Raw genomic sequence first — 14,841 nt, 5'->3', positions numbered from 1 at the left:
TATTTTTTAAAAAGCTATTAAAGGGGAGTGGTCCCTAGGATTGGTGAGACTCACGCTAAGTAGGCTGCATGTTCTCCCATGGGGCACTTAGCATTACTTGCAGAAGATGTGTATAGTGCTTAGCATGACCCATCACTGGAAAGACATCACGGGCCATCTCAGAATTAGAAAGACTTAAATACAGTGGAAAGAAAATAAATCTAGAATGCCAAAAGCTTAGCACGAAATCTATCTTCAACTTAATGTCTAGCCCCTCCCCACCCCTACTCCCAAGGCAGATTACTCAGTTTGATTTTGTAGCCTCAGAAACCCTGAGTTATTATCGAGCTTTATTATTGAATTATTTCGATGACAGAAGCCATTGTTAAATTGTTGTTACTCATTTTAAAAAGAAAAAAATTCCACATGTAAATATTTGGGGGGTAGGTGGTAGTGGTTCTCCTATCCATAAAAATGATTCAGATGGATTTCCTCCAGAAAATGTTGTTCTGAACTTAATATTTATCCATGTGCTGAGCTGTAGGCACTAACATAGCATTTCCCAAAACACTGTAGAAGTTGCTGAGCTTGCAAATTTATGAACAGAGAAGAGTAGAAATACATGCCTGTAACAAGTTTAAAAATGATCAGTGCTATGGTATTTTTTTCTGATAGTTAATTGGCATGGAAATGCCTTCTGTTTATCTCCCAATGCTAAGAGGTGGGGAGACTGAAGGGTTGCCTTCCTACTCGCAGCTCAGTAGTCACTGAATTATCCCTACCACGGGAAATAATCTTACTACCAGTAAATGTCTTCTCCTTCCTATTCTCTCTTCCCTCCAGGTTCTGTCTCTACCCTGATAGTTCTAGATCTACCTAGAGATGGCCTAGAGGGTCAGTCTGGTCAGACAGTCAGAAGTTAATACACTCCCCCATCAATTAGGAATCTGGCGCTTCTGACCCACAGTCATCTTGGACCTGTATGTTGAAGTCCAGGAACCTGATTCTTCTTACGATTAAGAATCTGTATTCATTAGGTGCCAGTCAGAGTGCAGTCTGTGACCTGGGGACAAATTGTTTTTTGTGCAAAGAGAACGCACCTGTTTAGGCAGGTATTGCCTCAGGTCATAGCCCTGCAGCATCCTGGAATGATCAAGTGCACCGTGGGGCTTAAACTTCCAGGGGGTTGTGGACTCTTGAATGAATTATTTTTGGAACTGATAACTCAGTTCAGACATCATAGCCTTTTCATAAGTACCATGAGTAATGAAACGCTATCAAGAGCCGGAGGGTGCGCCTAGGTAAGTTAGCAGAGCCCAGAGCACTCAGATGACACTTTGTTTCCTAGAACTTTCCGTTGTTGAACAGTTGGGATTTTTCTTGCCTGAATCTCCTAATTGTCCTGTGTGTGTCTCCCTTACTAGATAATTGAAAACCCGGATGTCCCGCAGGAATTCAGGAGTCAAGGTATTGGATTTGATTTTTGCACATTCAGTTTAAAAAGCCGGTGTAAGAACACCTACTGCGTGCTTGGCGTGGGGATGTAACACTGAATAAAAGCTCTCGGGTTAGTTCCCCATTCTCCTTGGAGGCTCTGCTTAGCTTTAGTCAGCCGTTGTTTCCTTCTGTTCCTACACCCTCTGCCAACCATACTTGTCCCTGCTCCAGCTGTGTCAGGGAAATTAACTCTTCACACACCTTCCTGCTGGAAGCTAGTTTTTGTAGTTACGTCACTCTTCATGAAATCAGGTTCATTATTTCACCTGAAGGATATTTGTGAAACACCGAGTTTTTGATATGAAAAATGAGTCACCTCAAGGGAAGGACAGACAGCCCAGTTTCAGTAGCAGATGAAATCAAGGTAAGGAACTTTCATTCTGACCCACAGGACAGGAAAAAATAAAGGTCCACGTACAGTAGACAAGCACTTTGACTTCTTAAAAATGTTTGATGGTATTGTTTTCTGAAAGAGATATGAAAAATTCAAATTATCTGAAATATAATTTTTATTTTGAATTTTATTCAGTAATTTTTAAAATGTTGAAAAAAATCTGCTTTTCTTTGATATTTTTGCCGGTTAAGAATGGGGAAAGGGGGGGGCGGGGCAGAGAGAAGATGAAAAAGACAGGGAATGAAATGGAGAGAAAGAAGTAGCTAAACAGCCACAGTTAGGAGAAAAAGAATAAATGAAAGAAAAATGACTGCTTTAAGTCATTTTCTAAAGCATCACATGAGCATGTTGTTTTAGTCACTTCTTCCTGCATTCTTGGGCTGCAACATCCTTTCACCTTTTGAAGCTCTCAGTGGTATGCTCCAAGATTTTCCACCAGTCTCTTCCTCTTTTGGCTATTGCAGTTCCCATAATGTCTTCCTTTAATGTAGGATGATTTTATAAACTAAAAAAAGAGGTCAAAGTCCTCTCGGTTAAGGATGCATCTTTAAAATCTATATCAGTAAAAAAATTGATAGACTCATTTGAAATTTACCTAAAATTGAGTTTCAATACTACTTATGGGTTTTATTTATTTTAAATTTATTTATTTATTTATTTATTTTTGGCTGTGTTGGGTCTTCGTTTCTGTGCGAGGGCTTTCTCTAGTTGTGGCAAGCGGGGGCCACTCTTCATTGCGGTGCGCGGGCCTCTCACTATCGCGGCCTCTCTTTGTTGCGGAGCACAGGCTCCAGACGCGCGGGCTCAGTAGTTGTGGCTCACGGGCTCAGTTGCTCCGCGGCATGTGGGATCTTCCCAGACCAGGGCTCGAACCCGTGTCCCCTGCATTGGCAGGCAGATTCGCAACCACTGCGCCACCAGGGAAGCCCTATTTATTTTAAACTATCTTTTATCATTGTACTTTATCATTTCTCATTTTGTTCCTGCATTTAAAATATTAAATTCTGAGGATCAGCCATTTCTCATTCCCTTGCCCTCCTCCAATTTTATTTTTATTTTCCTTCTTACACTCTTGCCATTATTTTCTCCATATTCTCTGACCTCATGGTCATTCATTCATTCATTATATACATCCATCAAACACTTGGGCACATTTGTATAGCTCTCCACAGGTTTTTATTTAAAAAAAAAAAAGCAAATGCTTCCACTTGTTACTTCACTTGGCCCAACAGTGCTGGGACTTCGTTATTATTTATCGCATCTTGCCGAAGGCCAAACTGAAGCTTACCCAAGCTCACACAGTCAGCAAACTGTGGACCAGTACTTGAACAGATTCCAAATTTCAGCCTTTTTCCAATACACTTCAGTGCTTCTGTGGGAGTTTTGTTGCTAGATTCTGGACACAAACATGTTTGAAAGGAAAATTTTTTCTGACCTTGGCTGTTGCTCCTTTAACAATGAAGGCCATGTACCCTGAGGATGCTGGACAAGTAGCTAAAATAGGTGAAGATGGAGACTAACTTATTTTGCCTCCTTTCCCTAGTTTCCTAGTATGAAAAGCCCATCTTTCTTCCATGCCACCATATTTTATCTCTCTGGGATACAGCTCAAGTCGGCTCAGGAGACCCACAAATTCAAGAGGTCAGAATAAGGGATACATGTATAGTCTGCTGGCCTAAATATTGAGAAAATTGTTATCAATTGTGTTGTTCCTTAAATTAACCAAATCTTTTTTGTTAAGTGTGAATGAATTTTACTTATAATAAATAGTCTATTATTTCCTTCCTGGACTGTCTTGAGTGTTTTACTTTGGAAAGGACTGATGGGATAATCGGTCCTTTAATTCTTTTCTGTGACCCTTTTGGTGACCTGAGGAAGGCTCAGCATCTGAAAATCATCTTTCCAGTCCTGAAAGTATCAAAAGCAGAAGATGGGAAGGACTGTTGAGGAAGCCTGTAGTGCCCCCTGCCGATGTCTAATGCCTGTCACCTCCTTTGTTTGAAGGGTCAACAGTAGAGTCCCTCTGTGATGACCTTGTCTCTGTGCTCACTGTTCTGTGTGAGAAGCTCCAAGCTGCCATCAAGTAAGTGCCTTCAACACTGGTGCTCTGATTCGTTAACGGAATGTTTCTGAAGTAACTTTTGCCTGCAGCATCACTTAAAGTTGCAGAGCATAGGGACAGTGGTTCCCGCCACCCCGTTGGTATTCACTGAGCAGTTCACTGTCTTTCCTGAGACATGTGTTCAGTGATCTTGGGCAAGCCCACATGACCAAATACGATTACTGAAGGATGTAATTTTCTGATGAGAAAAAGGGAAAACAATACCTTGCAGAAGAGTTAATCCCTTGAGCATGGAGGTGAGTGGAAAAAATGTTGGCTAAGAGCTAGTTGATACGAGGGCTAGTCCTAACCTGGCGTGTCCCTGGTCTGTGGCTCCAGATGAGCCTTCTCATCCAGCTATTGCACCTTCCTCCTCTGCTAAATGGCCAGGTTGGGCTGTGTGATCTTTTCTATTTCTTCTAACATCTCCTGAGCCTGTGAGCTCACACACCTATCTTTAAAAAGAACGTGTTATTCTGATTTTTATATACTTTTCATTTATTTGCATGACAGTTTAATCAGTGATATTAGTTCATTTGTGATGTCCACTGCTCCAACTCTCCATGCAGTAAGTTGATAACTTCTGCATCTGTAGTAAAGCCAAATCATAAAAAGGCCAGACCTGCCAAGGTGAGCTGAAAGTCTCTAACAGCTACATATTATAATTAACTGCAACATTCTACAACATGGTAGGATTCTGAAGTGCCCTCTGAGTTGGGAAAGACACATTAAACTATTGTTTACTGGTAACTAGAGTAATTGATAATTCAGAAAACTTTTGCTTGTAGAATTTTATATATGGTAATGAGCTGCGAGAAACAGTCCAGTTGCAGACATGAATGAGCTCTCTCACTTTGCTGGAAACATTGCAGAAATTTGTTGTTGTTTTTGTTTCTTCATAAACTCAGGATTATTTTTAAGCTAGGCTTAAAACTACTCTTAAAAGTTGTTGCCCAATAGTCTCTACTTCAATTTATCTATCATTCCTCCAGGTCACCTGCATATTTTGACCAAATTAAGCTCAATTTATATCAGGCACTTAAAAAATGAAGAGACTTATTTAATACATAGGTAGTACAAACCAAAACGAAATAGCGCTTAACTTCTTCCACACCCCACCCTCAAGTTTCTCCCACCCCAGGACCCTAGGCAGGCTGCAGGTATGGGCATTATTTTTCCCTCGGGGGCAATGTACATGGAATGTACCTGGCTGCTCCCGTGCCCCACTCAGGTCCCGCCTTCCTGACCATGGAGAGTTGGAGCAGTAGGGCTGGGGTTCAGATGATCATCCTAACCTGCAGGCTCCAACACCAGCCACGGTGACCCCATCTCTAGGGAACCCGTGCTACCTGATTTCCTTGGGACAGTCCCAGGCTATGCCTGTTGTGTATGATTACAATCACCCTCCTTTACTCTCAACAGTGTCCAGGCTGGGATAGGTTATATATTCACTCTACCCATCTATGCCCGGGGTTTAGATCTCTTCCAGTGCTAACTTCTCACCACCCCTGCCCAGCTCCTCTCCATCTTGGCAAAGCCAGCTGTTAGATCAGAGCTGGAATATGTTTCTCATTGGCTTGTTTTCTCCTGAGAGACAATCATAGTTTAATTACTATTGGCTCAACTGCATTATCTTTGTTGGATTACCTGGGTTAAAACCCCTGTTAGGCCCCTTACTAGCTCTTGACTTTGGGCAAAGAGCTCAACCACCCTAAGCTTATTGATCCTATAATTAATTATTATTATCACGTTACATTATTTTATATTAATAATATATATTATAATAATATTTATAATAAAATAACATTATAATGTTATATTCATAATATAATTTTAATATTGATATGCTTAATGATTATTCAAAATATTTTTAATTTGCATTATGATCATTATAATATAGTAATATATATAATATTAGTAATATAAAATATGTTAGGGTTTTTGTAAGGATTGAATGAGAAAATTAACCTAAAAGACTGTCAGTGCCCACCACCCCAAGATCACCAGGCACATCTGAGGTTAACAGAATTAGGGTTATTAACTTGCTGCAGTAGGGGAGCCTGTACACAATGGGAACGATAGGACATCCAGTAAAAGGGTGGGTGTTAGGAATTGTTATAGGATTTGAACCTGAGTTAGGTAATTTGGTGCGGATTAAAGGAATTGGGGGGTTCTGTTCAAGGACTGGGTACTGTCAGAAAGCAAGGGGCAATTCTAGCATTGAGCATCCTAGTTTTCATCTAGCTGACAAGAGGGCCAGATGGGAGCCAGAGTTGTCACTGGAGAAGCAGGAGGAGTCACTTACAGGGGAGGATAATATTTGGTCATTTTTGTAATTGTACAGATTTTTTAAAAAATTTCTGTTCAGATGTGATTGTCGATTGGCTTTCATCTTGTTACATCATCATTGTGGAGAGTCCTCATCTGATGTTAACATTCTGTGCAGTTGTTTCTGTTCCCCAGGGGAACACACAGCTGGCTGGTAGCAACTAGCAAGCTGGCTATTGCCAGCTGTCAAGGATTCTTCTTCTTGGCCCACCCCTTCAGGTCTTAGCCTTGTCGGGGAATAAAACAAAGACCACCGAAATTTTGAAAAACATAAAGGCTATGTTCATTACTGTGCTGACAAGGGAAAACTAATAAATTAAACTCTTTTTTTCTGAGTAGTTTGCTAAGGGAAAAGTCTAAAATTTTTAAGTGCTACAAAAGTGCTAATAATAGTTCATGGTAATTATGCCATTAATAATTTAAAAATAGCCATCAGGAGAAGTTAGAACAAGTCTGTAGGTCTATAAATGATACCACTGTTCATTGGTCCAGAAAGAGCCTTTAGCAAAGTCTAGTAAGGACCTGCCTGGCATCTGGGGTTCATTCAGTTCATGGTTCTTTAAAACCTGGATGGCTCTAATGTCACCTACAGGGACCCCTACCTGTAGGACAACCATATAACTTGGCTTACCTTAAACAGCCCAAAGTTACGCTTATTGTATAATTATTATTAAAGACACTCATATCGATATCTTCTAGGAAGTACCGGTATAAGTGGAATTTTTTTTTTTTTTTACTGCACAGCACATAATAAATATTTGATAAATATTAGCTCTAAAATAGCTTGCTTGCTTTCAGAATTATCAGTGCTAATTCTAGTTTGTGATACATTTAGGAACACTGAGTTTCTTAAATTAGAAATTTGACTGAAGGTTGTTGGGAAAATACAATGCACAAACATACATTATAGATGCTCACATATGTGTATTAGAAGCTAAAGGTCATACATTTCTATCAGTCACTGAAAAAATGAAAACGTTTCTAAACCATATGATTCAGGGATAGGCTTTAAATGGAAAAAAAAATAACTCATGTGACATGCATATGGTTTTCTAGGATTTCTCATTGGACATTGGATCAAAGATGGCTTTAGGCATATTGTTATAGAGCTTAATGATTTTTATAGGATTCTCATAATCTTGCTTGTTTTTTCAAAGCAATTTCCTTATCATAATTCTGCCTCTGGAGACTCTTCTCCTTGTTTGATTATGGCCTTTCCCATCATGGTTCCATTGCCCTAAGGTGGGGGTTCTATTACTGCAGAAGCTGGGGTGCAACAGGCTTAGTGCAGCTTCACTGGGAGACGTTTAACACCCCCTGGTCAGATAATACCATGCCCTTGGCTGCTCTCGCTCTGGTGGTTCTGTTAATTCTCCTTAAATTTTCACATCTATATAGTTTCTTCTGATTTTACTACTTTAACTCCTTTTATTTCCATTGGCTAAACTTGACACCTCTCCTACCTTCTAAGTAGGTTCTTCCTCTGAAATCACACCACGATCATTACTTCCCACCCAACATCCATTCCCAAAATCAATGCCGATATACCTCACAGGTCTTCAGCTCTGTAGGGGTATGTACTCATGATATGTTCAGTCTCTCAGGAGAAATCAGAAAATGCATTCAGGCACACAGGTTAACTCACATGCCTCGGAGATGCGGTATTAATAGAGCTCTATATTAGGCAAGTTGAGTTACATGATGCTGTTTAAATCCAAGAATTTTTGGAAGGATAATTGGGATTAGAAAGATATTTTTTCATTCTCTGCCTGTTGGTTTCCCACCACCCTCTCCCCACTTCCCTCTCTTCTCAGTACAGAACGTCGGAGAGGAATCTATACTGAGGCATCTTGGAATCAATGAGGCGAGGCTGAGCCTTCATACTGTGTATTCTAATTCCATTCCACTCTTTATGCAGTTAACTTCCTCCCTCCTTTTTCTAACTAAATTTGAATCTGTTTCTAAGGGAGGCAAAATCAAAATAGTTCAAAGCGAAACAAAATTTTAAGAACTCCAGAAATGGAGGATGTGCTGCCAGGTTGCTGTCACAGTAACCCTGCCAGGGCTGCACTGCTGCTCCTTCACGGACCACTGGGCCACCCACGAGAGTTGTTCTCTGTGGATCGTGGGCCCGGGAGGAAGTCCAGAGACGAGCGGAGAGTGAGACCAGCAGATGCTCAACCTGTTCCAACAAAAGGCCAGACAAAGCGACTCACAGCCCTCCTAAGTAGGCAGATGTTCCCTAGTGTGTGTTGAAAGAGTTGGCTAGTTTTTAGGCTCCTTTCTGCCCTGTGCATCTCACAGATTCGTCTGTCTGTAGTCAGACAAATATGAAATGTACACACAGTGCACACACACGTGTGTATCTAGTGAGGGGCATGCCTGGAAGGTGCTCCTCTAATGACATGACTCGTGCCAGGCCACGAGTACTCATTTTTCCAGACTGCAGCAGCCCACAGAAAAGCTGCCGCATTCAGTCTCCAAGGAGACTCCCAGGCCAGTTTCCTTGGCAATGAGCTCTCTCTGTCACCAAGCCTGATGCCTTTGGGTTGCCATATTGCTGCAGCACGCTTTGCTGATATGTACTCATAGGAAACTTGACTGCTTGTAGCTTTTCTCTGGGTTTATTTCCAGTGATTTCAGAAACTGAGACTCTTTATTGTTTATAGTCATTTTAGTTTTGTGACGTTCGACTGACAGTTTGAAAGATAGAGACATTTTTCAATAAGGGCATTTAATAATTATTTTTCTTAATAATGAGTCAAGTGATTGGTCAGAAAGACCACCCACCTGGATTTTAATACTTTCTGGTGGATTAGGCAGAAAACTTAATCCAGGTATAAAAATGTGCATCCCATCAACTTATCTGTTTTTTTTTAATCTGGTTCTATTGAGGAACCCCATAGTAATAATTATGAGAAAAATAATTTGTCTGTTGAAAAAACATGCTGTTTTCAAAAAAATAAAGAAGAAAAGCCAAATGCAAGTTAGTAAAGCATTAATCATCTAAAAGATATCGTGGTACAATAAAACATATGAAACATATTTAGACAATTTAACATTAAAAATTAATATTTCTGGAATAAACTGGACTTTAGTCAATATATCAATATTTGTTCATTAAGGGTAGCTGTTAATTTGTTCATTAATGGTAAGATGTTAATAACGTCTTTACCCGGATAAACAACGTGCAGGGGTGGGTAAAATATGGTCACTTTCCATACCATATTCAGTTTTTCTGTAAATCTAAAACTGTTCTAAAAAGTAAAGTTTATTACAGAAAAATCATCCTAACTGTATTAGTTTGTTGGGGCCGCCATAACAAAGTACTATAAACTGAACGGCTTTAACAACAGAAATGTATTGTCTCGCGCTTCTGGAGGCTGGAGATTGGAGATCATGATGTCAGCAGAGTTGGTTCCTTCTCAGGGCTGGGAGGCCTCACTCTTTGGCTTGTAGGCGACCGTCTTCTCTGCATGTCTCTTCACATTGTCTTCCTTCCATGTGTATCTCTGTGTCCTAATTTCCCTGTTTTATAAGGACACCAGTCGTATTGGATTAGGATCTACCCATATAACTTCACTTTAACTTGGTTACCTGTGTAAGGTCCCAACTCCAAATAAGACCATTTCTGAGGTGCCAGGGGTTAGGACCTCAGCATATGAAAGGGGAGGGGCACAAGTCAACCCATAACACTACCAACGCCCCCTACCCAAAAATTAACACCCTATGTATGATACCTAACATTTTCCCAAGTGTTTTCCACACGTCACCTCTTTAATTTTACCTTTACTTTGTGTGCATTTGTATGTTGGTTCTGTCCCTCTGCAGTGACGGTCAGCAGCTGCAGCTTCTGTACCTGGAGTGCGTTCTGTCCGTGCTCAGCAGCTCCTCCTCCTCCATGCAGCTGCACAGAGGCTTCACGGACCTCATCTGGTGAGTGCTCATCGTGATGCCGACCCCTGCTCCACACCGACCTGCGGGACTTGCTCCCTCTAGCTGGGTCTGCGGGTCCCTTCCCAGGGCATCCATGCCTCACCGGTCATTTCATCTATGTGTAAACGGATTAGAGGGAAAGTAAGGAGATCGCTTTGCTTATATGCACCAGACGAAGCTACAGAGAGAAAGGGGAGAGAAAGTGATAATTATTGTAACAAACTATGCCTCCCAAGGCGCTCTTGCATTTTGTTTACGTCATAGGATCATGAGAGCCTATGTTCTAAATCATATAAAGGCACCAGAGAGTTGCACAGACGAGGCAATTCACCTTCGCCAAAATTGGACCTTATTCTCAGCCTCACCCTGGTACTTTCTCCATCTCAACCTGAATACTAGTCTCTTAATCACAGTCAGAGATTCACACAAGTGACAGGGCCCTCAGGCAACCAGCTAGCTGCTCTGGGTTCCTGGGCTTATTGACAGGGAGAAAGTCGAATGCTATGTATATGATATGTGTCAGAATTTTAAATTAACTTCCCAAATGAGGAGTATAAATAACTTTGTTATTTATAGTAAAATGAAACTTTATAACTAAGTCAGTTAGCATTTTGAGTCCATTTTCCTCACATAAGATGATTTCTCATGCTTCTCTTGATATTTTATGTAGTTAACCCCAGCTTGAATTATAAGGCTTGAATTATTCTGTTGATATCCACAGGAGTGATGGAGAGTCAGGGAACGCTGGGGCAGAAGGTAGCCAGAAGAAGGAGCAGTAAAGAGCCCAACTCTTATGTGTCATTTTTAAGGCACCTGGTATTTACCCTCCGGATACTATTCATATTTTATCATTCGGCTTGTAGGGAAACTCTTCTTTCTTCTCGTCTCTTCTCAGGAAAAATCTTTGCCCTGCTCTCATCGTGATCCTGGGGAATCCAATTCATGACAAAACCATCACCTCTGCTCATAGCAGCAACACGAGTACCAGCATCGAATCGGACTCTGCGTCCCCAGGGGTTTCTGACCACGGCCGGGGGTCAGGCTGCTCCTCCACCGCACCAGCCCTCAGTGGGCCCGTGGCTCGGACCATCTATTACATCGCAGCTGAGCTGGTCCGGCTGGTGGGGTCAGTGGACTCCATGAAGCCCGTGCTGCAGTCGCTCTATCACCGCGTGCTGCTTTATCCCCCACCCCAGCACCGGGTGGAAGCCATCAAAATAATGAAAGAGGTAGGGAGGCAGTGAAGGATGCCACCAGGTCTGCCAACAGGGGCTGAGCACCGTGTCTTGCACAAAGGAAGTACTTAGAAAATGTTTGTCAGTCGCCTGCTGGAACTTAATTCCTTCTGTACAGTATCCAGTAACAAATGGTATCTTTAGCACTGGGGGCGCTGTGTGCATGTGTTGGGAGTTGGGCTAAGGGGGTGTTGATAAGTGGGCACGGAAGCAAAGCCATTTGATAATTTTAACTACATGCACCTGACTGGACCCCAGGCTGAGCTTTCATTTTGCTCCCTCAGGTACTGTCTGTGCAGATGGATATGTTTTTTCTTTTTTGGGTTTTTTTGAATTTTACTTTATTTATTTTTTTATACAGCAGGTTCTTATTAGTCATCCAGTTTATACACATCAGTGTATACATGTCAGTCCCAATCTCCCGATTCATCCCACCACCACCCACACCCCCTGCCGCTTTCCCCCCCTTGGTGTCCATACATTTGTTCTCTACATCTGTGTCTCTATTTCTGCCCTGCAAACCGGTTCATCTGTACCATTTTTCTAGGTTCCACATATATGCGTTAATATACGATATTTGTTTTTCTCTTTCAGACTTACTTCACTCTGTATGACAGTCTCTAGCTCCATCCACGTCTTTACAAATGACCCAATTTCATTCCTTTCTACGGCTGAGTAATATTCCATTGTATCTATGTACCACATCTTCTTTATCCATTCATCTGTTGATGGGCATTTAGGTTGCTTCCATGACCTGGCTATTGTAAATAGTGCTGCAATGAACATTGGGGTGCATGTGTCTTTTTGAATTATGGTTTTCTCTGGGTATATGCCCAGTAGTGGGGTTGCTGGGTCATATGGTAGTTCTATTTTTAGTTTTTTAAGGAACCTCCTTACTGTTCTCCATAGTGGCTGTATCAATTTACATTCCCACCAACAGTGCAAGAGGGTTCCCTTTTCTCCACACCCTCTCCAGCATTTGTTGTTTGTAGATTTTCTGATGATGCCCATTCTGACTGGTGTGAGGTAATACCTCATTGTAGTTTTGATTTGCATTTCTCTAATAATTGGTGATGTTGAGCAGCTTTTCATATGCTTCTTGGCCATCTGTATGTATTCTTTGGAGAAATGTCTATTTAGGTCTTCTGTGCATTTTTGGATTGGGTGGTATGTTTTTTTAATACTGAGCTGCATGAGCTGTTTATATATTTTGGAGATTAATCCTTTGTCCGTTGCTTCATTTGCCAATATTTTCTCCCATTCTGAGGGTTGTCTTTTTGTCTTGTTTATGGTTTCCTTTGCTGTGCAAAAGCTTTGAAGTTTCATTAGGTCCCATTTGTTTATTTTTCTTTTATTTCCATTACTCTAGGCAGTGGATCAAAAAAGATCTTGCTGTGATTTATGTCAAAGAGTGATCTTCCTATGTTTTCCTCTAAGAGTTTTATAGTGTCTGGTCTTACATTTAGGTCTCTAATCCATTTTGAGTTTATTTTTGTGTATGGTGTTAGGGAATGTTCTAATTTCAATCTTTTACATGTAGCTGTCCAGTTTTCCCAGCACCACTTATTGAAGAGACTGTCTTTTCTCCATTGTGTATCCTTGCCTCCTTTGTCATAGATTAGTTGACCACAGGTGCGTGGGTTTATCTCTGGGCTTTCTATCCTGTTCCATTGATCTATATTTCTGTTTTTGTGCCAGTACGATATTGCCTTGATTACTGTAGCTTTGTAGTATAGTCTGAAGTCAGGGAGTCTGATTCCTCCAGCTCTGCTTTTTTCCGTTAAGACTGCTTTGGCTATTTGGGGTCTTTTGTGTCTCCATACAAATTTTAAGATTTTTTTGTTCTAGTTCTGTAACAAATGCCTTTGGTAATTTGATAGGGATTGCATTGAATCTGTAGATTGCTTTGGGTAGTATAGTCATTTTCACAATATTGATTCTTCCGATCCAAGAACATGGTATATCTCTCCATCTGTTTGTATCATCTTTAATTTCTTTCATCAGTGTCTTATAGTTTTCTGCATATAGGTCTTTTGTCTCCCTAGGTAGGTTTATTCCTAGGTATTTTATTCTTTTTGTTGCAATGGTAAATGGGAGTGTTTCCTTAATTTCTCTTTCGGATTTTTCATCATTAGTGTATAGGAATGCAAGACATTTCTGTGCATTAATTTTGTATCCTGCAACTTTACCAAATTCATTGATTAGCTCTAGTAGTTTTCTAGTGGCATCTTTTGGATTCTCTATGTATAGTATCATGTCATCTGCAAACAGTGACAGTTTTACTTCTTCTTTTCCAATTTGTGTTCCTTTTATTTCTTTTTCTTCTCTGATTGCTGTGGCTAGGACTTACAAAACTATGTTGAATAATAGTGGTGAGAGTGGAAATCCTTGTCTTGTTCCTGATCTTAGAGGAAATGGTTTCAGTTTTTCACCATTGAGAAGGATGTTTGCTGTGGGTTTGTCGTATATGGCCTTTATTATGTTGAGGTAGGTTCCCTCTATGCCCACTTTCTGGAGAGTTTTTATCATAAATGGGTGTTGAATTTTGTCAAAAGCTTTTTCTGCATCTATTGAAATGATCATATGGTTTTTCTTCTTCAATTTGTTAATATGGTGTATCACATTGATTGATTTGCATATATTAAAGAATCCTTGCATCCCTGGAATAAATCCCACTCGATCATGGTATATGATCCTTTTAATGTGTTGTTGGATTCTGTTTGCCAGTATTTGGTTGAGGATTTTTGCCTCTATATTCCTCAGTGATATTGGTCTGTAATTTTCTTTTTTTGTAGTATCTTTGTCTGGTTTTGGTATCAGGGTGATGGTGGCCTCATAGAATGAGTTTGGGGGTGTTCCTTCCTCTGCAGTTTTTTGGAAGAGTTTGAGAAGGATGGGTGTTAGCTCTTCTCTAAATGTTTGATAGAATTCACCTGTGAAGCCATCTGGTCCTGGACTTTTGTTTGTTGGACTATTTTTTATCACAGTTTCAATTTCATACTTGTGATTGGTCTGTTCTTATTTTCTGTTTCTTCCTGGTTCAGTCTTGGAAGGTTATACGTTTCTAAGAATTTGTCCATTTCTTCCAGGTTGTCCATTTTATTGGCATAGAGTTGCTTGTAGTAGTCTCTTAGGATGCTTTTTATTTCTGTGGTGTCTGTTGTAACTTCTCCTTTTTCATTTCTCATATTATTGATTTGAGTCCTCTCCCTCTTTTTCTTGATGAGTCTGGCTAATGGTTTATCAATTTTGTTTATCTTCTCAAAGAACCATCTTTTATTTGTATTGATATTTGCTATTGTTTTCTTTGTTTCTATTTCATTTATTTCTGCTCTGATCTTTCTGATTTCTTTCCTTCTCCCAACTTTGGG

At 40.5% G+C, this 14,841-nt stretch overlaps 1 protein-coding gene across 3 annotated transcripts in view; it reads left to right on the top strand.

The window, feature by feature from the left end:
* ARFGEF3 (ARFGEF family member 3) overlaps window positions 1-14,841 on the top strand; it is a 207,729-nt gene that overhangs the window by 95,003 nt on the left and 97,885 nt on the right. For all 3 annotated transcript variants that reach the window (XM_036871783.1, XM_036871784.1, XM_036871782.1), the window contains 4 exons: window positions 1,404-1,446; window positions 3,875-3,953; window positions 10,131-10,235; window positions 11,131-11,464. In XM_036871783.1, the coding sequence (XP_036727678.1) occupies window positions 1,404-1,446; window positions 3,875-3,953; window positions 10,131-10,235; window positions 11,131-11,464 (561 nt within the window). The remainder of the gene's footprint in view (window positions 1-1,403; window positions 1,447-3,874; window positions 3,954-10,130; window positions 10,236-11,130; window positions 11,465-14,841) is intronic.

The sequence above is a fragment of the Balaenoptera musculus genome, chromosome 12 (assembly GCF_009873245.2).
Source record: "Balaenoptera musculus isolate JJ_BM4_2016_0621 chromosome 12, mBalMus1.pri.v3, whole genome shotgun sequence".
Lineage (NCBI taxonomy): Eukaryota > Metazoa > Chordata > Mammalia > Artiodactyla > Balaenopteridae > Balaenoptera > Balaenoptera musculus.
This window is presented reverse-complemented; position numbering and strand designations above follow the sequence as displayed.